This window comes from Nesoenas mayeri (genome assembly GCF_963082525.1).
Source record: "Nesoenas mayeri genome assembly, chromosome: 5".
Lineage (NCBI taxonomy): Eukaryota > Metazoa > Chordata > Aves > Columbiformes > Columbidae > Nesoenas > Nesoenas mayeri.
In genome coordinates, this window is record NC_137548.1 from 18,187,240 (window position 1) to 18,214,115 (window position 26,876).

The following is a 26,876-nucleotide window of genomic DNA, read 5'->3' on the forward strand; positions in this document are numbered from 1 at the left end:
TTTGCTATATTTTCCAGTGAAAAATCTCTCCTGGCGGTTGTGTTCTGAGGTGTATATACGTTTGTGGAACTGGTGCATCACATACACATGCACGAAAATTTTAAATTGTTTCAGCTAGTGTTTTTATTCCATCCAAACCCTGGAGTGAGTGTTGATGAGCGATTTCAAGGTGGGGGAAGAGGCGAATGTTAATGGTCAGGAATTAATTATGTGTATCACAGACAGGAGGATAGTGTATGTTCTTCATTAGCCTCTGGAATAATGACATTAGATGAGCTGGTGGTTTTTTGTGGTGTTGTTTGTTTTTATCTCTTCGCCCCGCAGGTGTAGCTGGGCCAATCGTTTCAAAGAAGCAGTTCCTGCCGGTGGCCGCAGGATCCCGGCTGTACCGGCCCTTCCAGCAGCGGGGCCACATCATTGGGCAGCCTCCGTCCGTCCGTCCGTCCGTCCCTCCCTGGGTGCCGGGGCAGCCGCGGCAGCGCCCGCCCCCTGCCGGACGGGCCGCCATTCCCGCGCAGCCCTGGCCCCGCCCCTCCCCGCGCTGCGCCGCCGCTGTCCGGCAGGTGGCGCCGGCGCCGCCGCTCGGCCCCGGCGCGGCGCGGGCCGCAGCTTCGAGTTCCGCCGCTCCGGCCGCCGCCGCTGCCGCCGCCCAGGCGCCCGGTGCCGCCGCCGTCCTTTCCCCGCCTCCTCCGAGTCGCCCCGGCCCCTTCCCCCGCCGGGGCCCATCGGCCCGGCCCGGCCATGGCCACCAAGAAGGCGGGCTCGCGGCTGGAGACGGAGATCGAGCGGTGCCGCTCGGAGTGCCAGTGGGAGCGGATCCCCGAGCTCGTCAAGCAGCTCTCGGCCAAGCTCATCGCTAACGGTGCGGGGCCGGGCGGGAGGCGGCAGGCCGCGGCGGATGGCCTGCGGGGGGCGGCCGGCGGGGCTCCCGGGCGCCAGCTCCGGCAGGTGCAGCCGGGCGGGCCGGCGTGCGGGGCCTGCGAGCCGCCCGGCGGTGCCCGGGGGGGCTGTGGGGCGCGGGGGCCGCTGGAGGGGCGGCCCGGCCGGCGCGGCCCCGCGGAGCGGGAGCCCCGAGGAGGGCGGCGGGAGGCGGGTGCTGCCGAGGGCCTGACCCTGCGTGCGGCCGCCCCGGGAATCGCCCCCCGCCCCGCCGGAGACCTGGGGAGGCCGCGTCTGGTCCGGCCGGCAGCGGGGCCCTGTGGATTTGCGTCCAGAACTGCTGAGCAGTCTGATGGTTTGTCGTGGGTGCTGCAGTTTTGCAGGCAGACGTGCTGACTGTGTGCACGGAGCCCTGAACGTCCTTCTGCCGTCTGTGCGCAGCCGGAGTGCCTGTGCACAGCGTATCGCATGAAGTCTCCTCTCCTTTTACTCCAAAGCACACCTCAGCCACATAGCTCAGCTCCATTTGTTTTCTTAGAAAAACTATGAATGGTTTGCTTCGTCCCTTATTTCTTGTGTGACAAACTTCTAGATGTTTATCTGAAGGAGGTGAAAAGCAGCGCTTCGTTCTGAGGTATAGAGGTGCGTAATGAACAAGGGAGGTGCAGGGAAGTTCCTCTCTTTGGCATGGATGCCTTGATTCTGTGTGTGAGAAAGGACATGGGGATAGTGTCTGCCTCTCTGGCCTCGCTTGTCGGCTTCAGGTGAACATAAAGATATTTTCAGAGATAAAACAAGTCTGCAGAGACAGAACTTGGGGTGGAGTCATAGGTGATAAGTTAAACAGAGGATGAGGTGTAAGGTTGGTGTCACTGGGAGTGTGTTGCGAAGGCAGTGATGGCTTTGCACATTTAGGCAGAGAAGAGGACTGCATGATTCAGGTTTACAGAAATACAAACTAAAGAGGAAAAGCCTAAATCAAACTAAATGGATGGATAGGTAGGAGATAAGCTTACATGTGTTGGTCTTAAGAACAACTGGGTGGTGATCCTGAAACACACTGGTATTATACTAACTAAAAATAAACACAAGTGAAAAGGTGGAAGGTATTATGTTTAGTTTAAGGATGTGCTTCATTAAGTTATAGACTATGGACTAACTAGAGACCAGTTCAAGCAAGGGCAGATGGTTTTTGGCACTCTGGTTGAGAAGAATGATCTTCATAGTTTTAAGATGTACTAAGGTATTTCAGGCAGGTGGGGAGGGCTAGGCAGAGGTTACTGGCAGTTTGACTTAAATTTCTGTGACCTGACTACTTCTTACCTAACTGAAGCATATTAGAGAAGATTATACAGTCTGCATAACTTTACACTTCAGCAGTTTTCCTATTATGGTATCTTCTAGGTTCTGTACCAGTCAAAATACAAATTATTGGAGCATTTCCTGGTCTTTAAAACATGAGAAAGTATCAGATGCAGATTTGTCTCTTTCTGACAGCACAGGAATAATTAAATCAATGGCCACGGCTCCCAAACTCCAGCTGAGAACATAAACAGTCAGTAAGCTAAGTGATCATAAGGGGCTCTCTTTTTGTAGTGGAGGAATACAGGAAGAGAGTAATTTATATAATGAAATACATGACCATGCTGTTGAGTGTCTAAAACTGTGGGTTTGTTTTCTAGATCCTGGTGTGCCTTAATAGGTTGCGGGCCAAGGTTATCAGCTAGTGAGACTATGAAGAAGAGGCAGTTTGTCTGTTCCACCTGTGAAGATAGATAAGAACTGAAACGCACTCTGATGCATATCCCTGTTGTTAGTTAATCTGAAGTAATTAATTTAATAAAAAGTATGCAGAACTTCACAGCTTCCTTCTGTAGTAATGTTCAGTTTTACAAATCAGCTAGGTAATGGATAACAAAAGTTCTGTTTTTTGTTGAATGTGCAACAATATGTCATAGGAATGATTGAGAAGTGTGAGAGAAGGAAAAAGAGGGGAGAGGATCTTCATTCTATCCATATATTGGTGTGCAGGGAATTAGAGAATTGGCTATGACTTGAATGCTGGAGCATTTTAACTGAGGATAGCAGCATTGCTAGGAATAGGGTTTATTGCTTTTCGAACACAGGTGAGAAGGGATCCTTTAGGGAAGCACTGTTGTAATCTCTTCAATCTTGCACTATTGCAAAATAATAGACTGTTACTTTACCGGGCCTTAATTATACCTCCTGTTTGGAAATGGGCATTAGAGAACTTGACAGAAATTTTAATAGGCCCAATTATTATTTGGGCTGTCTTGCACTGATATAGTATTTCTTGTTATCAAGTTCCCATCCCTTGAAGCTTGCAACCCAAATTAGATGAAAGAAGAAACAGCAGTAACAGCTACCAGGATGAAGGTCTGTGTGTATGCATAAGGCAATAGTATATACTTGCACAACACTTGAGAGGTGCAGTATTTTAAGTGGACTTGATTATTGTATAGTTTATTCTGTTTTGTTCTGCTAATGGGTCCTATTTACTCCCTCACAGAACTAGGATTCTGTACAACACCTACCACTGGCTCAAATATAAATGACAGCTCATGTCAGATTGTGGATGCACAAAAATGGCACTTACTAGAACCAATTTTCTTTATCTGATGGATTGTATTTGAAAGGCTTTGTGAGCTTATTGAGCTTTAAGATAAAGAGGGAAGAGAAATGTTGATGGATTGGTCACTGCCTTTGCTATTCTATAAGTAATAGCCACAATTTGTATTGTGGAAAATATGGGCTCTGTGTCAAGCCTGTGACTTGCATTGTTTTTCACAAAATGTGGATAGATGAAAGAAGGGTCTTGAACCTAACTCAGAATTGTTAGGCAGTTATCCACTTTGTATGTCTTTCCTTCAGAACCAGGACTCGGCAGCAGTAGTAAGATTTATGCCATATAACGCAAATCTCTGATTTCTTGCTTCATCATCAGCACTCCCATAAAAGACTGGGTCAGAACTGTTGCGTGCAGGTGTGGTGGGTTTGCCTTGGCTGGCAGCAAGTCCCCACCAAGCTGTCAGTCTTTCCCCTTCCTTAGTGGGGCGGAAAATAGGATGAAGACAGCGAGATCACTTACTAGTTACTGTTGTGGGCAAACCAGGCTTGACGTTGGGAAAATTAAACTTGTTACCAGTTAAAATAGATTCAGATACTAAGAAACAGAAATACAGACGTGAAAGCAACACTCTTCCTCCCCCCTTTCCCAGGCTCAGTGTCACTCCTGTGCCCTTCCCCATGCAGTATGGTGGGCAGAGGGGTCATAGTTGGTGTGAGGTGGCTTCTTTCTGCTGTTCTTTCTCACATTATTGCTCCGCTCTGGCGTGGGCTCCCTGCTGGCTGCAGTCCTTCAGGAGAAAAATCTGCTCTGGCAAGGGCTGTCCATGTGCTGCAGATCCTTCAGGGCATATCCACCTGCTCCAGCCCGGGTCCTTCCCAGACTGCGGTGGTGGATATCTGCTCTGGCACCTGGAGCACTTCCTCCCACTCCTTCTCTGACCTTGCTGTTCCCTTTGGTGTTTCTCACTCCTTTTTGTTCCCTCCCCTTCCTTGTGGCGTTTCCTGCCCTTTCTTAACTCTGCTTTCCTAGAGGTGCTGCCAGCTTCCCTGAGGGGCTCGGCTGGGTCCTGCTGTTGGTCTGTGGGAGCCACCTGGGCCTGGGACAGGGCATTCCCTGGGCTCTTCCCATAGGGGCCACCCCTGCAGCCCCCACGCTTCCAGCACCTTGCCCATTGCACTCAGTACAGCAGGATTTACAAAACTGTAGCAGCTGGCATAGAAAACATTGTGCTGATCTGAGGTTCACAGATATGTGCTCCTTGGCTAGTCCGTAGGCTCTTTGGTTGCAAGAAAGGTGCGGTCCTCAAGTGTTCATATCCTGATTATCATTTCTCAAATGAAATTGAGACAACCCCAAAGTTCCTAGAATTGAAATCTTAAAGTGTCTTTCAGTAATGAAACTTTATCTGTGTTTCAAACTTGTTTAACTAGCTGAAAAAGGGTTTCTTCTAAGAAAATAATTGGAACAAATTTTTATTCCATTTGTTGAGTTTTGTCTAACATTGCAAGTGAACAGCATGGTCGTGAGAGTCAGCAAATCTCCAAGTACAAAATTACTTGTTCATGAGTTATTGGAAGAGTTGTTGAGTATCTGAAATTAATGAGAATTTGAAATCCTCTTTATTTTTTTTGTTGTTAAAAGCTTTTATTTTTAAAGAGATCTGTAAAGTTGTTCTCAAATATTGAAAAAAAAAAGACTTATGAAATACCAGTGATGATTCTTTTTCAGTAAGTGTATCAAAACATGTTGGTCTTACAGGTGACTCATATATTGAAGTGTCCAGGTTTATGAGGATTGTGTTTTGAAACCTCTTTGCAATAGTTCTAATGAGAGTGTTGTTTCATTCGTAGCTCTGGGAATTAGGATTCTCAGGGTGCCTGGAATTTTGTGGTGTTTGAATGATAATTTTGGAAGCTAGCGATCGCATTTCAAAGGCAGTTGCAAGTCTGTCATGAATTTTTGGTGAACAGTAGCAGCTTGAAGGAAGCGGTTACAATGGACTTCAGTATGAAGGTTGTGTGCTCTCGGGACATCAGTGCTCTAATGTTTTCTTTCCTCCCTTTGGAAACACAGTGAGGAAACCTTAGGCCAGTTCAGTGGCAAGCTGAGTGGATAAAATAAAAGATCTATGAATTTCCACAGGTGTTTCCGGCCATTCATTGTTGCTGCAATCGGAACGTGACCTTGCTCAAGTTCAGTGAGACGTATGGCTCTGTCTGAAAAAGCACTGAGGAGGTGAATTTTTATAGTTCAAGTGAGGCAGAGTGATGTAGTTGTGTAGAAACCTTAGCCGGTGTGAAATATTGCATTACTGTGGGCAAAGGACACGTGCCCCGGAGGTTTGCGGATCTATACGCTACCAAGAGCATTGTGACATTGCCATGAAAATAGAACATTACCTACAGGTATCAAGTTTGCTGATGGAAATACACCAGCCTTTTAAGGCACTGCTTTCTTACCAATTTAATTTCTTACTGCCATTACTATCCTATTTCTTCCTGTTGTTTTTGTGTGTGATCTTTTCTCTGACTGTCTTTCCCCTCAACACTTTGTCTCTATAGTTCTCTATTATATATTAGATTTCGCCTTGCAGAATAAGGGAGCTGAGAAGAGTTTGGAGCAGAGTAGAAAAAACAAATGGTCAGGAAGTACTTTACGTGTCTATTTTTTGTTTGTTACTTTCTATACTGCTTCTTTATCTCTATATAAGTAGGATGTAAAAATAGAAACATCTTATCAGTTTTCATTTGTTTTGCTCCCTTGTGAAATACAAGACCTCAGATGTGTGGTTAAAGCTTATCCTCAGAGTAAACCAGGGATTTCTAAACCTCTTAGGACTCATGCCCTACTTAGGAGGTGTTTATCAAATTTGTTTGGATTTTATACACACAGCTTGTAACTCAATTTTTACGTGGAAAGCTTTCCAAAGAGATCTACCTCTCTAACAAAAAAGTTTGCCGACCATCATGTGACATGCCTTTTTGCATTTCCACAAAGGTGGAAATGAAGCACTCTCTTAATTTCTTATCTTTTCTGTTTTCCTTCTGTTGTGTTCACTATCTTATTTACAGAACAATTGTACTAAGGACGCACGTTTTTCTGAATGAAGACCAAAGATTGTGACAGTACTAGGATGTGTTGCCTTATTTTTTTGACTGACAGCTTTATTTCTTCAGATAGCCAGGGGTGTTACAACAGTGTGAGTGATGATGTAGATCTGCTGCTTGTGTTCCAACTGTCATCTGGAAGAGGAAATGCTAGCGTAGTCAAGATGGTTTCACAAGTAACCAAGCTGGTCTGTCGCCTTGCTGCTATTGCGCAGAGGAGTCTTTCTTCCTACCTTTACTCAAGCTGCTCCTTCTTTATGCATTTTCCCCCAGATACATGTTCCTGGCCTCTCCCTCCCCCCAGAGGTGGCACTTGCGGTGCTGAGCCAGCAGAAGACTCTCTGCTCTTCTTTCTGGGGTTGGTTTCTGCTGGCTTGCTGAGCTGATTTACCTCCCCCAGGGCTCTGAAGAGTAGTATAACAGCTGGTGGAAAATGAACAGGGGCAGCAGCCAGTGATGGGCAAAGGCAAGGGGAACCTTCTTCTCCCACTGTGAGGAACCTATTGGTCTGAGTGAAATTAACTAAGTACTTCTGGGTATTTGGAACTTATAGCTGCTTAAATTTATAAGGATACTTCTATATATTATGAACATAATTACTTTAGAAATTAGGCATTTCGCATATTAATGTAGGGTTGGTTGCACTCTGCTTTGTTTGAGAGTTATAAGAAGAAATGGTAGTCTGACTTTTCAGTGTATATATACTGGTACATGTCTGTATTAGAGCTGCTCTAGGTTCCTTTAACCTGACTTCAAGGGTTAAAGGTTAGCATTAGCTTTTCTGTAAGGAAATAAGTTCATTAACATAAACTCAGGAACATTGATACCACTTTTGTTTGAATTTGATTTGCATGGTAGTAAAGAAAGGGGCAGAAGGTCTTTAACGATACCAAATGTGGGCTGTTCTCCTTCCTGGCCAAATCTGGGCCATTCTTCCTCCCCCAAAATCTGTATAATAAATAATCAGATTTTAGACGTTGATGTTTAAATTCTTTGCAGTTTTCTCTGCACTGAATACTGTCTAATTGGTGATCTAATAAGTAGTGACTGAAGACAATAATATGTAAAAAGCAAAGTGGCAAGATGTTGAGATAAATTGGAGTGAGAATGTCTGGCTAATAGTCCTGTGTTTGTTCCTAGCAAGACCTTTTATCATTGGAGAGCATTTGATCTCTGCTCCAGGCTCTGGGAAAGAGGGCTGAATCCGGGCATGTCTCTGCTGTCAGCAAACGTGTGGCAGTATGCACAGTGGCAGTTATTAGTAAGCTACTCTGATCAGAGATGTTATCGGTTGCTCTCTTGGTTCAGGAGGTGTTGCATGAGTCTGCAAGTTCCCACCTCACCGAGGATCTGTGTGTGATCGATACAATTCCACTCAAAATGTGTATTCACAAACAGAAATCCTTTACTATAATCTTTTTATCTTCAAGAGAAGGCAATTCATGAAAGGTAGTGTTGTGGATTTTTTTGTCTTTCTTTAAAGTAGAGTAGTTGTAGAAGAATTTTAAATCTTTTAAAGATTTTGCTACAGCTTTATAGTGTGTATGCTGTTTTTTCTGTCAGGATCTTGATTCATTCAGTTCACAGAAGACTGGCCTCTAGAGACAGAGCTCTAAATCTCAAGGCCAGAATCAAATATTTCACAAAATCATTCATTCTGTGTTTATCTTGATCAGTGCCTGCTGAACTATCACTTAAGAAATCTGTAATGTAGTAGGAAAAAAGTTGCCTGCCTTAAGCACCATTACTCAGTTTGTCATGCGGATTAGTGCTCTGTAGAGGTGGCATTTTAACAACAATTAATCAACAACTCAGGTTTTGATACATCTGCTCCACAGCTGATGTTTCTGACATGTAACACGTAAAGGATGATAAAGCAAAGGAGGGGCTTTGAAACGTGTGCTTGTCTTGTCTGGAAAAGAGGAGAGGATCAGGATCTGACTCCAGCAGATACTTAGGAGTTGATTCTTTGATAGTGAAAGTAGATCCTGAATGTTAAGCTGCACTGATAGAATGGATGAAATAAAGGGGGACTTGTGTGTTACAGTATTTGGCAAATGCTGCTCTTCCACTGTTAAATACCCTGTTCAAATGTATAGTCTGAAATTGTGTATTGTTGTTCTGCTTTGGTCGCTTCCTTGGCTGTATGGCTTAGAGCTTCCCATTAATTGGAATAAAGGAGTGGTCTTCTCAGCCTGGATGGGGCCTGCTGGGTGCTGGAGCCCTGGCGCAGGCAGCTCCTTGGAGAGTTGTGCAGAGGTGGAGGGTGTTGCCGGGTTTCACAGAACACTTACCCTTCCTCTTCCCAAAAGGTGGTGTAAAGTGTGCTGCTTTCACAAAAAGTGGTGTGAAATCCCCTTTGGCTCTAGATAAATCCCCAATGCAGCTCTTGAAAAGGTGACCAAGATAGGAAAACAAAAACAGCTTCCAGGCCCTCCCCTATTTTTTCTGCAGTTAATTGTGTGAACAAGTTGCTGCTTATCTTTCTATGTGCCTTATTTCAAATTCAGGTTTGCCTGGGCTCAGCTTCCAGCTACACTTCTGGTTTTTTTTTACCTTTTAATTACAGTTCCTTTACCTTAATGGTAAAGGAGAGAAAACACTGCATCATCAAGCTCTAGTGGGATTGCCTTAGAGCTGGATTTAAGGAGAGGCAGAAGCAGGGGACCTACAGCTTTTAGAACAGCTGATAGAACTAAAAATTTAAAAAAAAAAAAAAAAATCAAAAACCCCAACACAATAGCAAAGTTGCTAAAAGATGATTTCTGTCTTAAAACTGTTGTTTATGTACCCAAGACAATAATCTCTGAAAGCGGCAAGTGTAGGCTACTGCTTCTCAAGATTTACTTGAGATTTCCCAGGTGGAGCTAGTGAGGGAAGACGATGAAAAGAGCCTGTTTTTTCTGAGTGACTGGCTTTATGAAATGGTTGAGAACTGCAAGATATCTTCTGGGGAACAGAGGCTCATCTGTGTGCTTCATCGGAGCTTTGGACCATCCCATAGATATTTTAAAATGCCCGTCCTCTGACCTGACAGTTAACCAGTGATTAATACAGAGAGATGTCCAAGGAATGAAGGTATGAACCAAAATCTCTAGCTAGTGAGGTTTAGGAGTAAGGAAGTGTTCCTGATGTATAAGAAGTCGCACAGAGTCAGGATGTCTTCAATCTCTTATTTCTTCTTTATTTGCTAACCATTTTCTTTCCCTCCTTGGATTTCATTGTCATCATCTGTCCAATTTGCACTGTGCTGCAATTTAGCTATTGGGCAGTGCATGGCCAAGAGCCACTGTCCCCATGGTGTGGTTTGGTTTTGCCTCCATCTAAATAGTCTCTAGTCTGTTGTTGTTGTTGTTGTTGTTAGTAGTGACAGGAAAACTGGTTTGTCATTTGAGAAACAAATCATGGCAAGAAGCAAGATTAAAAAGAACAACTAGCTATCACAGCATGTGCTTTTCCTGTTCTCCAAGCCACTCTTTGATCTTCTTTGTAACCTAAACAAAACATAAATGGAAAGAAACTAAATTTTGATCACTTTCCCTCAGTGCAGTTTCTAGAACTGTTCCCGGTTAAACACGCAAAGTTGATGCTTATCCTGTTTCCCACGCTTAATTTTTCCCAGTCTTGGGTATGACCTGCATTCTAATTTCTTGGTTTTATATTGCGTTTGACTGAATGGACCAAGTTTAACCCAAGCACAAACTTATCAATAATCTAGATGATACACTCTGTCTGTCCTGGTTTGATTATTATGGTTCTGATGGTCTTAACATTTCACAAAATTTGGGAGCTCAAATATTAAAAAAAAACCCAACAAACATAAAAACTACACAATTTGAAACAATTGCTGCAGTTTTCTGTTCTTCTTAATATGTGCCCCCATAAAATAAATTTCTGTAGTAGTGGTACTTTGGAAGTAGATTTGCCTATACATAAATAGTCTGGAAAGCCTATATTTTTTTTCAAAGTGAGTTTTGGCTGTCAGGCAGGAAAATTACCTAGATACTGCAGAGGTGTGCAGTAAAATGGTGCCATGCCTTCTGTGTACTTAAGAGGCAGAGGAGTGAATGGCTGTGTATAATTAAAGGCATTAATAAGTACAATTAAGTTTCTTTGAGGAGCTGACTCTGTATTTTCTGCTTCTGGTTTTACATGTGTATCATCTGCATCACTTGGCAGCCTTTCTGCCAGTAGTGCCTGTTGATCCACATGTGTTCTCTTGCTACTTTTACTATCCCCAGAGACCTGACTGGACAAGATCCTGGGTGATCTGCTCCGGTTGATCTTGGCAAGAGCAGAGGTGTTGGACTGGATGATCTCCAGAGGTTCCTCCCAACCTCATCCATCCTGTGAATTCTTGCCACTTACCAGTCAGTGATGGAATCATAAGGGACATCTGTATATCCATATATTGTTTTTCTTTCATGTAAACCTTGTATAAATCTAAGACAAGTTTTAGCATTAATTTACGTAACTTCTAGTCAGAGAACTGGAATGAGTACTTGGAGGCTTCTGCTGATATTCCTCTTCAGGTACAGCTGATGCTCTTAATGTCTGTTACATGCATCATGAACAAAGCAAATGTCTTTGTTTTAAAAGTATGGTCAACTTATTCCCAGTTAGAAAACACGTGCTTCATGCTCTGGATCCAGGATTTCCAGACCCTCCTGTGGAAGAAAGCTCCATTTCAAAATGGTCTTCTTCATAAATGTTCTGTGGGATGTTGTAAGATTTTTCTCCTCTTCAGCTGTTTTTAATAGAAACTTTGCTCTGTAATTTTTGGCTAGGTACTATATGGAGTAATTGACCCCTTTGAGATCCTTCTTGCTGCATCCCACTCCTGGATAAAAATTCCTCTGGTTTTTAGATTTTAGGCATAATGATAATCCAACACGTTTTAGGAAGTCTGAAGGAAAAATCCTCTCAAGATAATGCAACCTGCAGCCCTCCAGGTATTCTGACTATTCAGTATTACCTATAGAGAGAACAAGATTTTTAGGGATTGAGCAGGAAGAATTCCAAGCTAGTTTTGCACTGGGAAAATTTCAAGCACCAGAACAAAGATTACAAGGCAGGTCTCGACTTGCTGGAATCTTGCACGTCAGCTTATGGTCTTATTGAGATACTGGAAACCTCATATTTGTCCTCTTTACACCTTGACCCTTTCCTCCCCTGCTTTTTAATTTTCTGTTTTTAATTAGTATTTTTAGTCCTGGGTTAAGACTTTAAAAAAAAATATTATTTTCTTTCTCTTTCTGGAATCCAGTACAGGGCAGGTGAAGCAGCAGCATCTTCTGTTCTTACACCTTCATGCTTCATCTGATTGATCTCACCTCATGCAGTATCTTCATTTGGAACTAATGATAACTGATCTTTTGACTTCAATGGGTTTGGACAATTGTGCTTTTTAAGAGTCTGAAATACTGAAGATTTTGGTGGAGAGTGGATGAAGGGATACAACATGCTTCTGGATAGGTTATCTGCTTACTTACAAGGGAAGATTAAAGTTTGTTTTGGCAGTCACCTCAGATTCTGCAGCTAGCTTGCTCTCTATTTCCTGTTCCTAAATACTTACTATTCAAATTCAGATCCTCAGGGCTTGAGTCTGAGGTTGAACCTCCTTGCTTAAATTTTGTGGCAGGAGATTTTATCCTAAGTCTGTGTATTTTTCTTGTAGCTGTGTAATTCAGAAGAGTGAAATAAAATGCTAAAAATCCTTATTTTCATCTATGCCATTTGGTGTATAAGGAAGAAAATACTGATTTTTCCCCTTACTCTTTCTTGCTTTAGATGTTGAGCTGTTGAAGCTCCATAACATGTATGGGATCATGGACATTCTTGCCAGTGTGCCGCAGCACACGTGGTGTGGATGTTTCATGTCACAGGAACTTCCTGTATATGGAGCCCTGATCCCAGGAGCGGGGCTGTTGATAGTCGCCACGGAGGTGATAGCATTTATGTTATCTGTGAGAGGTATGTTTCCATTGTACCTTTCAAGTTTTTACTTGTGATGTTAAGAACACAACTGGAATATATAATTATCAGGCCCTTTCAGAAAATATTATATTTTCTGCATTAATATTAGAAACACTTGAGAAACCACGTAGATAGTTGTGGCATAGATAACATAACCTTCAGTGTTTTGCTTTGATTTTTATCTAACGCTGTTGAACCACCACAGGAAAAGCAGTAATTTAACAAAGCTGTTTTGTACCCCACAGAACAAGAAGTAGCAGGTTCATTAGTTCTGTTGAGAACACTTATTCTACCCTGTGGATGTATCTTGGTGTACTCTGGAATTGAATGATCTTTTCAATTCAGCTCTTGGAGAGGAGTTCTGCAGCAAGAGCTCCTTATCTGTGTTCAGTCAGTGTTGTTGTTTGTTTGGGTTTTTTTTTAAGCTAGGTTCATTGTTGCCATTCATTCCTTTCTCTCTCCTTCTCTCTAAACTTACTTTTAGAAAGGAATCTAGAGCTAGATATTCCTCTTGCCTAGCCTGCGAGCAACCCCTGGGTTCTTCAACAAATGTATAGAGGTTCATTCATTATGTATAGAGGTTCAAATGTATAGAGGTTCATAGAGGTTCATTCATAAAAAACCTGATTATTTTGTATTTTAGCATGTGATTCAGTGGATGATTGAAGATGGACTGTGGTTTTAAGCTAATAGTAATAAGCATTCTTCATTGTTCTTGACCCAGGATAAATGAAGATTAATCCTCTGTTTTAATTCTCTATTTTTCTGTGAGAAGCTGCTTCAGATCCCAATAGTGTGATAACAATTTTGCTTCAAAAAGCAGATGTTAAAAATCAAGTAGCAAAGCAGCTGTCAGGATATTTTTAGATGCTGTTTTACAAAGACATGACATAATGTGTGGGTTTTCTCGCACCATGTATTTATTCCAGCCATTATTCTCATTTTGAAGGTGGTTGGGGTTGATTCATATTGCAAAGAGGGACAGCCATCTCTATACAAGGTTCTTCTTAAGACATTTTGTATAAGCGTGTCTAAGCTTCTCTAAGCTGAAAGAAAACAGCTTGCATGTGTAGAAGCATCTGAGTTCTTGCTCTCAGTGCCAGCAGAAATGAACATTTCACCTAAAGCATCCTTCAGTTTGTCATGTAGTTCCAAGGTGTTCAGACTTGTCTTTGTTTATAGGCAGAGGACATCCTATTTGGTAGGTGGATTATTTCAGTGATGCTATGATGTGGCAGAAACAGGTGGGAAAGGTAGGCTGTCCTTCCCCGGTTAGGAAATGGTTCTGCGATGCAGTTATGATAGAAGTCATCAAATATCCCCTAACTCTCCTAAGCAAGTGTTGTTGATGAACTCTTCAGCAGAGGTATGGATGAATAAGAGAGAGTCTTTCCTTTGCTCAAGAATTTTTATATTGATCCATAAGTATCTCAGTTTTCTAAAAGTGGGAAACTGGTCTTCATGATATTGAAACTGTTCATGAATGTGTTTTTTTTTCCCCCATTTTTCTTCCAAAACATTATTCAGATTGAAAGAACACTGAACTTCAAGGTATCTAAAAACTTTACACTGTTAGTTCTGTCTTTATGAAGTGTTTTATAGAACATTATGGCGTAGGTCACTAATACTGCACTGGAAGAAAAAGAAAAGCAATTTCTTCTCAAACATTACTTATGTTATTTCAGAATGTCTTGAGGGATAGCTAAAACTGATTAAAAACACTGCTAGAGCTATGGTTTTATAAATGTGTGGGGTTTTTTTTCGGAAATGCCCATGTAATTAGAGTTTTGTTCTAAGCACCATTGAGGCTTCATCTTACTGGCACAGCATGGTTGACATGCCTCAAGCCAATACTTTGTTAAATAAGTACTCTCTCAGTCATAATTTGATTTAAAAATTTGTTGCCAATGTCTGGCTCCAACTGACTGACTTAGCAGATGAGCAACTTGGTAAATAAGAAAACCTAGCTTTGCAGTAACTTCTATGGTTTGCATTCTGTGACTTGTTGCCTTCCAGTGTTAGTCCCCAGCAGCTGAGCGAGTGCAGCACTTCAAAGCCAGTCTGACCAGAACCGTTTCTCTAACAGTGCTGTGTATCATGAAATGTGGCAGGGAAAGGGTGAGTTGTGCTGTGTAGGGGTGACCTTGAAGAACAGCTTTTGTTTTGATGCTTAATCAGTTCTGTGTGTAAGTTGCAGCTGTTTTTTCATCTCCCACCTGTACTTTGATGGAAAGTATGCGTAATATATGTTGCTGCACTGTGACTGTCCCTAGCTAGTGTATGGATCAGTAGTTTCTCCAACTTGCATCAATGATGGGAATAAATTACCTGGGTGCTACAGACTACTTTGATTCTCATCTTGAGGTCTGGATACCTTCAGTGTATGTGCCATCATGAACTTAAGGCTTTTCTATTGCTTGTGTGTTGTCCTTAGAGACAATATAATTTTTTCAAGTCGTTGTCAGAGAATAAACTTATCTTAGGTTGGGGGTGGGGAGGATAAGAGGGGGAAGAGAAAGAGGCTAAATTAAATTTTCCAGAGGTGGCTTATTGTTTCTCTCCTCCTGCTTTCCCCAGTGTGAGAAATTCTGCTGGGTACAAGAGAGAAATAATCTTACAAACTTTCAGCAGAGTGTTAGATTTGTGTCTGTGCTTGTATGGTTCTACTGTGGCCCCACAAATAGGTGAGAATTGGAGCTTTTAGGGCTGGTCTTCATCTTTCTGTGGTGCAGCTGTGGAGCAACTGGAGTATGGAGGGGAGTCTGGCAACATCTGCTCTTGCATGTGCCAGCGCTGTTCTTCTGTTACAGGCAAAATGATTACTTTCTCCCTTTAGTAACGGGTGGTTTCAGCACCCATTCAGTTTAAAGAATCCTCATGCCTCAGGGAATGCATTTTCGTACCTAACAGTGCAATAGTTTCTTTTTTCCTACTGTCTAACCTGTTCTTCAAGATATCTGCTAATCTACTGTAACCATTTAAATGAGTTTTTTCACATGCTTCCATGACAATTTTGCAGTTTATATAAACAAAGCGTCTCTGGCATCTGGTGCACAGTCTAGCAGTGTTTTTACCTGTCTCTCCATAAAGACAGATCTACTGTATTTAGCTTTAATTAAGGAAATGCTTGTTACAGGAATGTGAGCCAGAAGAATGTTTGAGACCTACTTGAAGGAATGCATATGAAAGGAAAGGCCTGTGTGATACTTTCTTCTTTGGCATGTGTGAAGTTCTGGTATTTGAAGTGTTGAAGAATGTCAACGATAGACCTCACTCATTGCAAGCAGCCTTGATGATATTTCAGCTCCTGAACCAAAGCACTGTTTTTTTTAATGTCATTTGAATTCTGTGCTATGTTTGACATTTGTGTTTCCTCAACCTTCTTTGGAAATCAAGTTCGCTTAGTGGAGCATTAAGTTGAATAGAAGGAAAGAGGATGTTCCTTGATAAATGAAATACTTTGGTTTTGATGAGTACAGATCAGGGAGGAAGTATCTGCTTGCATATTGCTTAAAACTTAAACAGTTTGACATATTTCTACTCATTTTTGAGTCACCACTTAGCTGTTAAAATACAACTAGCAAAATTAATCTTCATTTTTTTTTCTCCCAAGTAGGACACTATTATGCTTGCTGACCTCAAGTATAATTTTAAATGCCTACTCTTTTTTTAATCACCTCTTAAAAGAGGCTCATAAACAAAAATTGTGTACTCAGAACACTCTCTGGAGTCTTCTGAATATTATTAGTAAAATGCCTGTGCTGAAGGGACCCTCAGTGCCCTATTCTTTGCAAGGCAAATAATTGCATCCTCTGAACATGTTATGAGGCACAGTTTTGTAAGTTTGAAGTGGTCCTCTGATCTCTGAGACCCTTTCACGCAGCACATGTTAAACTCTTTACGCCAAAGACTAACCTGCCTTGCAGTGGTTTAGAAAACGTCCTGTCTTTTCAGTGTGTGCAGTTTGCACTCTTTGATTTCCAGAGATGGAGCAGTTGCAGAGAGTGCAGTCCTACAAGGTGCTATATTAAACTATATTTGAGCAGGGTAATGTTGGTTATAATATCTGACTTTACTATTTGTTTGTAATAATACTGTGGCTATATTAATGAAATGTGGAATTTGGAACAAGGCTGTAACAAGGGGGATTTGGTCTGAAATACCATGTTTAGAATGAGTCAATGTCTTCTTTAGTTTGCAGCTTGAAACTGAAGCTATGCAAGCCATTGATTTTTATCAATTATGCTAAGATTTCTGTTTGAAGGGAAAAAAAGAACATGCTGAAAATAAACTGTAACAAATAGATGCTGAGTATACTTAAAAAAAAATCTAATTTTAGCATATTGCTTCTCATGGAAAATTTGCTTTATTGCAGTAAGTGACAATTGTCTCTATCATTTGCGCTTTTTAGTGAATGTATCTGTGCTTGCAGAAAATCTGTTGATACTGATGGAAAATTACTTCCTTTGAAAAGTCTTGTGAAATGAAACATTATGCCCTGACAGAACCGACTGTGTTGGGCAAAGGAGGCAGGTCTCTGACAGCCAGAGAGCTGCAAGAGCTGGCCAATGTCATTGCAAGGACACCGCCATATTTTTAAAAGGTCTTGGTGATCAAGGATGATTCCTGGCGAATCGAAAAAGGCAAATATGGCCATTTACAAGAAGAACAAGAAGGAGGATGCGGTGACTGCATGTTGATCAGCCTGACCTCAGGCCCTGGGAGAATTCTGGAAACCGGCTGGAAGGATAAGGAAGTGACTGGGATCAGTTGACATGGGTTTATCAAGGACTAACCAAGCAGATAGCTTTTGATGAGAAGTGACTGACTGTATGGATGAAGTGGGGATGGGGCTATTGTTGGCTTCAGCTTCGTTTAGACTTTGGATACAGTTCTCTATAGTGTATCTAGTGACTCCATTGACAAAACAGGTGGCCTAGGAGGTGGGTGGAAAACTGGCTGCGCTCAGAGTTTGGATCACAGATTTAAAAAAGAAAATCTGATCTGTGACATATTAGAAATGGGGCCTCAGGAGTTGATACTGCAGTCCATACTGTTTAGTATTTTTCTTGCTAATGTAAACGTTGAGAATGCACCCTCCGTCGTTTTGTGCGGGATAGAAAAGGCCTCGGGGTGATTCTGACTTTTTCTCTCTTCTCCCTGGGACCAAGGTGCTGCTTCCTGAGACTGGCTGCTCGGTGCAGCTGGGCTTAGTGAGGAATTGCACTGAGTATCACTTAGTTTATATTGTATTCACATTTTATAAATATTAGTAGTAGTAGTATATTAGTATTGTTTTGTTATTTTATTAAACTGGTTTATTAAACCGCAACAATAAAATCTGAACCTTTGTATTTGTCAAAACTTACGTTTACCTTCTCTTGGTTTTGTAACTATTCATTGGGTGTTTGAGAGGAAAGCATATCAGTCAAACTGTATAAGCTGGTCAACTACTTTGATAAGGGATGTGCAAATTCTATGATTTACTGTTACATGTCAAAAGGTACCATTTGCTCTATGAGCATTGAATAGGTAAATAAAAGCATGTTTTGGCTGACAATTAGTGGGTAATAAAATTTTATTGTTGTACTGTAGCTGTATTATTAAATTGTAGTAATGTTTTTTTTAATTGGGAATTGTATGCCTTTAATATTTATTTGAAAGATGCCAGGTAGCATTGTGGTTTGGTGTGGTTTTCTTTTTTTTTTTTTTTTAAATGTCTCTAAAGTAATGGTGTCTCAGGGAGATACTTTGTTTTCTCCTTCCTTATCTTTCAAGGAACCCACATTTTTGGCTAGCGTTTATCAAAGCTCTATCCAGAGTGTGTTGTGCTTGGGAGGATAAATTGAGCAGAAAGTGCACAGCTGAGGCAAAATGAAACACATGTGAAGAGACATAAAGGTGCTCTTCAAAGAAGAAAGTGCACGTGGAAAGTGACACTTAGGATTATTTGGTGTTGTCTGATCTAGAGATGAGATGAGTATAGCTGAAACATCAGGAGAAACTTGAGTGGGTAAAAGGAATGGAATTGCTACTGCAAATTTGGGATTAGTAAATTTAACAACTATGGTCTGAAAGCCAGAAAACTAAGCAGGCTGGTATCCAGACTGCATCTGTGACGTGGTTTCATCTGTGGCTTCATCTGCATGCTGAGATCTTCCCCTTCTGCAGTAGTGTGTAAACAGGAAAATATGAGTGAATGGTGGTTGAGAACAAATAAATGTCTAGATTACCAAGGATATTTTTCCCAGAACACCAAATAAAAAACATAAGTGGAAAAATAAGGACTCCCTTGATACTTGTGTTGTTTGTCTGGTCTCTTAAACTCTGTGGTTTAAGAAGCAGCAGTTAGCTGGAAGTTTTTAAGAAAAAAAATTCTAGAGTTTTGTATTTCTGTGTGATAAGACATATCACAGGACAGCACTGGTCCTTACATCTTACTGCATAATAGCATTGTCCGGGGGTTGTATACCAATCTGACTGTCATGAGACTGAAATTTGCTGTAGTTGAAAGGCGAGATAAGGCTGATGCACTCATACTTCCCAAGGAAAAGCTTTTCCTCTACAGTAACACTGAGTTCTGCACATCTTGGACTTTCTGTCCCTTCTCATAGCCTTTAAGGACAGTGCTAACATTTATAGCATGGTACGCACTTCTCTGATTGTTTGCTTTTTGCCTTTTCCCTTTTAAAAAATATTTTATTTATTGGTTGTTCATATTTGGGTTATTCAGACATCATTTGCAAGATGTCATCTGGTCTTCTCAAGTTCCAGATAGTGAGGTGACGACTTTTACAGCTCTTTTCTCACTAGAGGAACTACTTGGCATGTTTCAGTAAAACGAATTCAGTGGTTCTGCATAAGGGTAAGGTAGAGGATTTCTTTCTTGAGTTTCGGCAAATATGTTAGCTGCAGGTTTGCTGGGCAGTCTGGTATCGCATCCTACCTTCATGTCTGAGAAGTGGTGATTTGCCTCCTAAGACAGAGGAGAATGATGAGAAATGGACTCTCATCCTGAAGAATTGGGATGGCTGGAGCCTTAACAAGGGCGGAGTGATATCTGCATTCTTACAGCTGAGATACAGGTGGTGATCAAATACATCCTGGGGGACCTGTAACTTAAAACTAATTGCATAAATTAATCCAATATCTCTCAGTATTCATATTTGACCATACAATAGGCATTTTGTGAAAAACACACCATTCTTTTGATAAAGTTTTTATCAGACCTGTATCATGACATACTACATGTCATGTCACACTATATAAGGCTTTTGAATCAAGTGTTGCTTTTTAAGGGGGAAGGGAAGAGTACTGACTTCGGGTTAATGTTCTAATTAATCATAGCTTAGAACACAGGAGACTCGATTCTACAATGAATAAGGCAGGTAAAAGATAAACTGGCAAGTAAAACGAAGTACCATGTGATGTGTTAAATCTGAAAACTTGATTCAGTGTTAGTTTTGGTTAGTTTGTATTTAAAAATCAGGCAAAGGCTGCTTCCACTGAAATGTTAGTGAAATGAAGTGTCTAATATTTCAACTGTTTGCTTTTATTTACAGATGACATGGCAGAACTACTTCTTGGGGAGTCCAAACTAGAACAATTTTTGAAGGAAAATGCTCTTAAACAGAACAGTAGTCCACGGGGGCCCCGGCCAAAGCTGACTGAGGTTAGGAAACACCTTACAGCAGCACTTGATAGGGGAAACCTAAAGGTATGTAAGTATGTATGTAAGTCAGTCTGAGCAAGAATTACAAAAGCTGAAATTGACAGGAGGCCTCTGCTGATCTTGGAGAAAAATGTAGAAAATGCTTGTCTGGTGTTCTGTTGTCATTGCTATTCCCAGAACATCATCAACACTATGCTATTTCTTGGCTTGTTGTTTCTGCATGGATTTTTCTTCAGATAATTTTCTTAAATCTTCTTTCATTAGAAGACTAAGAAAACTGTTATTTACTTCTGGCATGCTTAAGTGAAGTACTTACAACCTGTTTCGTGGAGGTTTTTCTTGGAGTATATAACTATATTTTCCTTTGTAGTGCATTAAATAGAAATGTTAGGAAAAATGCAAAATAGTTCACAAATTTCTGTAATAGTCTCGCAAGTATGCAGGAAAGGTTGCTTAAGTTATGTTTATGGGGGCAGAAAGTGAGGTTAATATGTGAGAACGATTTTCTGTCTTAATGTTTTGAGGTTCTTGACCATTCTGGCTCTTCTTTGCTTAACTATTAATTGTAGCTATTACATCAGCTTCTCTCTTCTGTTCTCAATATCCATCTTTTCTGAGATCAAAAGGACCTTGTTTCATGGTCATCTGTAATGTTTTGTTTCCTGTGACTTGTGGGAGTATTGATTTTTCTCTTCCTTTCTTCATTTTTCCAAGAATCGTTTTTTCAAGATGTTTCTTCTGCCCTAATACTTTGAAACTGTGCAAATTAAATATATAGACTGTGGAACATATATCATTACATTTTGATGCTATGTTATTTTCAACTGTGCTTGTGGTGTTAGGAAAAATAAGAAAATCATTGTAGGGGTTGTAATGATCAGCTGCCTTTAAATAGTCTTGTCACCTGGCAAAGCTGGATCCTGACTGAGAGGTATTTCTGGTACATGTGTAAATAAATATGTGAACATACAAAATGACTGGTAATGCTTTTCAGTAGCTTGGAGGGGTGAGATTTTTGTGGATTCACCACCTACTGCAAGCTTCCCAATTATTACATGAAGACATGATTTTGTTGGTTTGTTGCTCTGTTAGAAAAATATCCTGAGGGTTTCTCCAGTGCATATATACAGAAAACAGAGCAAATAATTATCAGAAAGAATTAGGAAAAAAACCCAACAAAATAAACCTTTCTTATTCCTCTCTCTTCTAGCCAGAATTCTTACAAGAAGCTAACCTAATTATGGCCAAGTTAAACTATGTGGAAGGTGATTACAAAGAAGCTCTGAACACATATGCCAGAGTTGGAGTTGATGACTTGCAGCTATCTGCAGTGCCACCATATAGGCTACGGATGATTGCTGAAGCCTATTCTACTAAAGGTAAGGTTGCTCTTTCCACTATAATAATGTGGAAATAGTTTTTAAAACATTAATTTGCATCTTGTCGGAAACTAAAGAAATTTTTGGTGTGCTTATCATCAACAAAGTGGTGGAGTACCATATTTATAGATGAACAAGAGGATTCTTTGGCTCCTTTAAATTATTCAGAGTTTGTGCTAGATTGACAAGATTTTACCTCAATTAATATGCTAACTGTGCTGTCACCCAATCAAATTTTTTATATGTTTTTAAAAGTCCTTTGATATGTAAATGTCACTATAGCTGTGGCTGCGTACTAAAAGTATTAGCAGTATTGCTGAATGTTAAAATGCTCAACTTAAGCAAAATTGATAAACCTAATTGCTACTTAAAAATAGTAATAACATGGTAAAATAACTTCAAGCAGTGCATTTCTTGTGCAATTTTATTTTTGATTTTTTCTTACCTGAATATATATATTTTTTTTAAATATTTGAAAGTCAAGTTAATAGTTAAAAATTTTTTTTACTAGTCTAGTCATTGTAATGTTGGCCTTGTGTCTTAAGGTGGCAGTGCCACTTCAGTTTAGAAAACTCATTAATAGGCTGTAAGCTGGGTCAGTGTGTTGAGGAAAGTGGCAGTTTGTGTGCTGTAGGTTTATTAGAATTTACTGTGTTTAAATGTTTGCTTTGGTTTGCTGTGTTTAAACCTGGGTTTGATCCACATATATGCTTTCTGGTTGTGTCAAAGTTAGTAAACATAATTTATGAGAGACTTCAATAGTATTCACTGACAACTGGTCAAGGATTGTTTCTAACACTAGTCTTGGAAGAGAGTGACTGTTTTCTCCAACACAGTCCTCTAGTAAATGTTAGACAAGCGTGAATCAATTATCTATAGAGATGTCAAGGAAATAAGAGAACTAACTGGTAGCAGAGACAAAAGGATGCTTCCTAAATCTGGGTAGTATTTCGGTCAAAGTGGGAAGGGAGGACATGGGAAGTTCTTATATGTGATGTAAATCTGCCTGGTTCTTTCATGCACCATCTGTGTCGGCTTTTTAGTGATGTCTGGTACAGATAGACTTCCACTCAGCTTCATGGTTTTTGATTGTGGGTTTTGATTTGCTTTTTAAATCTATGTGGATGTCCGTTGAATTTGTCATGTTCTTTTCATGAAAATGCGATCTTGGACTTGATCAATTTTAAGTACCTAAATTTGCTTGTATCTCAAAGGAATCCCACTAATTTAATTGAATCTTTTCCCAGAGCTCAACTCTTCTGGCTCTATGTTTCAACTGCTATATATCCTCATGAGGTCAAATAAAACAAAGGCATCATTTTTTTTTGTAGAAAGGATTAGTGTTATTAATTTTACTTAATGTAAAAACAAAAATATTAAAAAAGAGTAAAATACTATTGTACATTCAGCTTATTTGGAAAAAAACAAACAAACCAACCAAAAAAAAAAAACCCCAAACACTCCCAAAATCCCAAACCAAACCAAACCAAAATCGAGAGAGACAAGAAAACCAGCGTGTCTTTTACCCATATGTTGGGTGTTTTTTACTTCTGATTTCAAGTTTTATAGTTAAACATTGAAGTCTGTCATATCAAGCCTGATATAATCTTGATTAAACTTCATTAGTTTGATCACTTCTACTTGGTGGCTGGCTACCAGCTTACCTGAGAAAACTATTGGGTTTTTTTGTTGTTCTGTTGATGTTCAGAATTATATTTTTTTGCTACTATGTTTCCAGTTTGAATGGAAGATTAATAACATTTAATGTCCTTTCTTCCCATGGTAGCAGGTTGCAACAATTTTGTCTTCTGTGTGTTCTAGAATGAGGTAGAAGTTGCAGAGCAGTCTTGAATTTAGTATTGAAAGTCTAGGTAAGTTTAGAGTAATTGACAGCTAAATATTAATAGCATATGTCTGTACCCAATATTGTACAGTTAGTTTTCTTCCTCTTCCCCATCCCCCTGAAATTTCTTCTTTCTCCTTACAAGACCAGACTATGAAGCCTTTCAGTGTGAATTCAGAGTCTCTTCAGGGGTGATTGAGGCTTGTAGGTATTACCGAACTAAATACAAGTTATCCTTACAGGGATTTTGTGCTTCAGTAGGATTTGTATTTCTGCTTGCAAGTTCAAGGATAACCTGTTCATATAAAGATAAAACTCTTCTGAGTTTTTAGATTTTATTTCTTCGGCAGCCAGGACCGTAGTATCGTGTTATCAAGCAAAGAGGGTCTGTGCTGCCTGCATGTGACCGTCAGCCCGGCTGCACCTGCACAAAGGCAGTTCAAGATACCTGGTTTAGTTTTCCCATTTCAATCCACTTTGGAGCAAATCCAGTTCCAGTGGATTTGTAGTCTTCTATCCTATTATGCAGTGGTCCGATACTCACATAGTGAGCTGTGACAAAGGCATAGGGAAGATGCCTTTGGTAATGGTAATTTTTAATTATCTAATGGTAATTTTTAATTATCTAATGGTAATTTTTAATTGTCTTAAAATTTTTTTCCTTACTTCATGTAGGACCACCTCCAAGTGCTTACCTTCTCACTCTGAGGCTTCATTCTGTAACTGCAGAGGTGACAGATTGAGTGGGATGCTTGATTTGACATGTTGTTTCTTTTACAGTTGTTGCAGGGTACTTAAATGAGCATGTTGTGCTGTAACCTTAGACAGTTAACAGCTCACAACAAGCCCTTGGGAATGACATGCTTTCCACGTGTCCCATCTTACTCTTGCTTGTGGAGTATACAAAGTATTTCTTTCTGTTCTGCACAGGGAAGGAGGATTCAGCATGTATATATGGATGTAATGAGGTGCAAAAATGGGTCCAAGGTCAGGTTCAAGCTAAATTTTGCTGGGATTTTGTCTACTGATGGCTGGAAAGAAGGGGAAGAGGAACAGCAGTAGTGACAATTGTGGGGAGAGGCAATAGAATCTGAACATGATAGGGGAAGTCAGATCCCTAAGTTCTTGCTCAGCTGTGGAGAGTGTGTATATTTATGTGTGTGTGTGTATATATATGTGTGTGTTGTGCACATATATAAACATGCATATGTATGTATTTATATTGGTAGAAAGTAAGATGTGACAAAAATCAAAAGAAGAAAATTCTTACTGCTTCTTCATACTGTCCAGGATGACTTTCTGAATGCATTGTCCATTGAGTTGGCTGTTTGTAAATCTCACTACAAAATGTTCACTAAATTAGAGTAGTCTTCATTATAGTAGTCCAGAACGTGAAATTTAGTGTCTTTGCACCCCTGTGGTCTTCAACTTGGAATATTTCTGTCATTAGTTCTTTAGTTTAAAGCCATCTGTTGCCTGCAGTGCACTCATAAAGGGGATCCTCAAATTTTTAATTACATAAATGAAGTAATGCATATATATCTTTAGAAGAATGCTTTAAGTCTCTGTGTTGCTTATAGCTTTAATTGAGGACAGCATATTTAGAAGAATATCATTGAGAGGCATAATGTGGAATGATAATAAGTCAATCAAAGAATTCGAAGGCTCTGAAATCCAGTGAGGAAGATTGTTATTGTTTTCTTGGAAATGTCTAGTCGGTGAAATGCTGCTTCACATCTTTCCAAGAAGGCTTTTCAATAGCAATGCCAAAATGCAACATTCTAAAATGTCAACAAAATTCTGAGAAAAACGCTCTGCAATTACCTTTGAAATCCTCTCCGTTTCCTCTTCACGTGGCTCTTTGCCAGCCTGTCCTGTGCAGGGAGTCCAAGGGCCTCAGTGCCCCAGCAGTGCTGGAAAGTGGTTCCTGTCTGTCGCTCCTCCTAGGGAAAACGTTAGTGTGGGGATAAAGGAACTGCTGTGTTTCATCAGACTGAAAAGCTGATGGGCAGTTATTCGTAATGGTGAGCAAAAAAAATTCAAGGAACCAGACAAGCTGTTTATGGTGGCTTCCCTCTGTCCCCCCCACCTTCTGGCAACAACAGCTGCTGCTAGTAGTGATGTTTTATGCTTAATCTTGACTAGAAGGTGATGCAAAAGTAATCTGATGGAAAGTTATCTGCTGCTGTGTGCATTAAACCAGCAGATAGTAGACAAGCTGTGTGAGTTTGGATTTGGCAAAGCCCCAGAGACTTGACGAGCATAGGTCAGGACTCAGCACTGTTTAGATGTTCCTCTTCCAAAGCTGCAAGGGGGTGACTACCATGCAGTACACTGAATGTAGTGTAATTTGGATATTCTCCTGTTCCTGCCTTTTTTCACCATTTCCTGAAATGTTAAAAAGTGTAGTGGCGGACGCTCTTCTTTTATGTGGTAAACTTTATGGACAGGTATACTTTTTTGACTGTACCCTGATTTTTTGTGTTTGCCCATAGAATTGTGTCTGTTCTCCCCCTCTGCTCTGCCCTGGTGAGACCACACCTGAATATTGTGTCCAATTCTGGACCCCTCAGTTCAAGAAGGACAGGGAACTGCTTGATGGAGTCCAGCACAGGGCAACAAGGGTGATGAAGGGAGTGGAGCATCTCCCTTATGAGGAAAGGCTGAGGGAGCTGGGGCTCTTTAGCTTGGAGAAGAGGAGACTGAGGGGTGATCTCGTTAATGTTTATAAATGTGTAAAGGGTGAGTGTCAGGAGGATGGAGCCAGGCTCTTCTCAGTGACAAGCAATGATAAAGACAAGGGGCAATGGGTAGACTGGAACACAGGAGGTTCCATTTAAATTTGAGAAGAAACTTCTTCTCAGTGAGGGTGACAGAGCAGTGGAACAGGCTGCCCAGGGGGGTGGTGGAGTCTCCTTCTGTGAAGACATTCAAAACCCACCTGGACACATTCCTGTGTAACCTCATCTGGGTGTTCCTGCTCTGGTGCGGTCATTGGACTGGATGATCTTTCGAGGTCCCTTCCAATCCCTAACATTCTGTGATTCTGTGTTTGCCTTTAGAATCAAGTTCTGCATTATATCTACTGTTTTCTCTAAGGAAAGAGCTGATTTTGAAGGTGTGCTTCTGAGTAATGACTCTATACGTGTATGTAGAAGGTGTTGTGTGAGATACTTGGAGTATTAATACAATCATAGTTTTGATAAAAAACCAGAACTTTCTTAGATTCAATGACTTACTTGAAATTGAGTAGGGTGTTTTTAAAGTGATGTGTAAAACATGGGTTTGAAACCGTCATCTTTTCATTTCAATGGGCCACTTAGTGTTTGCAAAAACTTGAGAAGACTTACTTGGATCTGTTCAGCTTTTTCCCTGTCTGCTGTAATTACATTTGTCAAAAAAGTGGAGGAAAATAATCTTATAAAACAGT

At 40.6% G+C, this 26,876-nt stretch overlaps 1 protein-coding gene across 2 annotated transcripts in view; it reads left to right on the forward strand.

Annotated features, from left to right (window-relative positions):
• Positions 1–711: 711 nt before the first annotated feature.
• The window catches only part of TTC7B (tetratricopeptide repeat domain 7B), a 143,303-nt gene continuing 117,138 nt past the window's right edge, over positions 712–26,876 (forward strand). For both annotated transcript variants that reach the window (XM_080345090.1, XM_080345091.1), the window contains exons 1-3: positions 712–862; positions 20,115–20,269; positions 21,435–21,603. In XM_080345090.1, the coding sequence (XP_080201216.1) occupies positions 742–862; positions 20,115–20,269; positions 21,435–21,603 (445 nt within the window). In that variant the 5' untranslated portion in view covers positions 712–741. The remainder of the gene's footprint in view (positions 863–20,114; positions 20,270–21,434; positions 21,604–26,876) is intronic.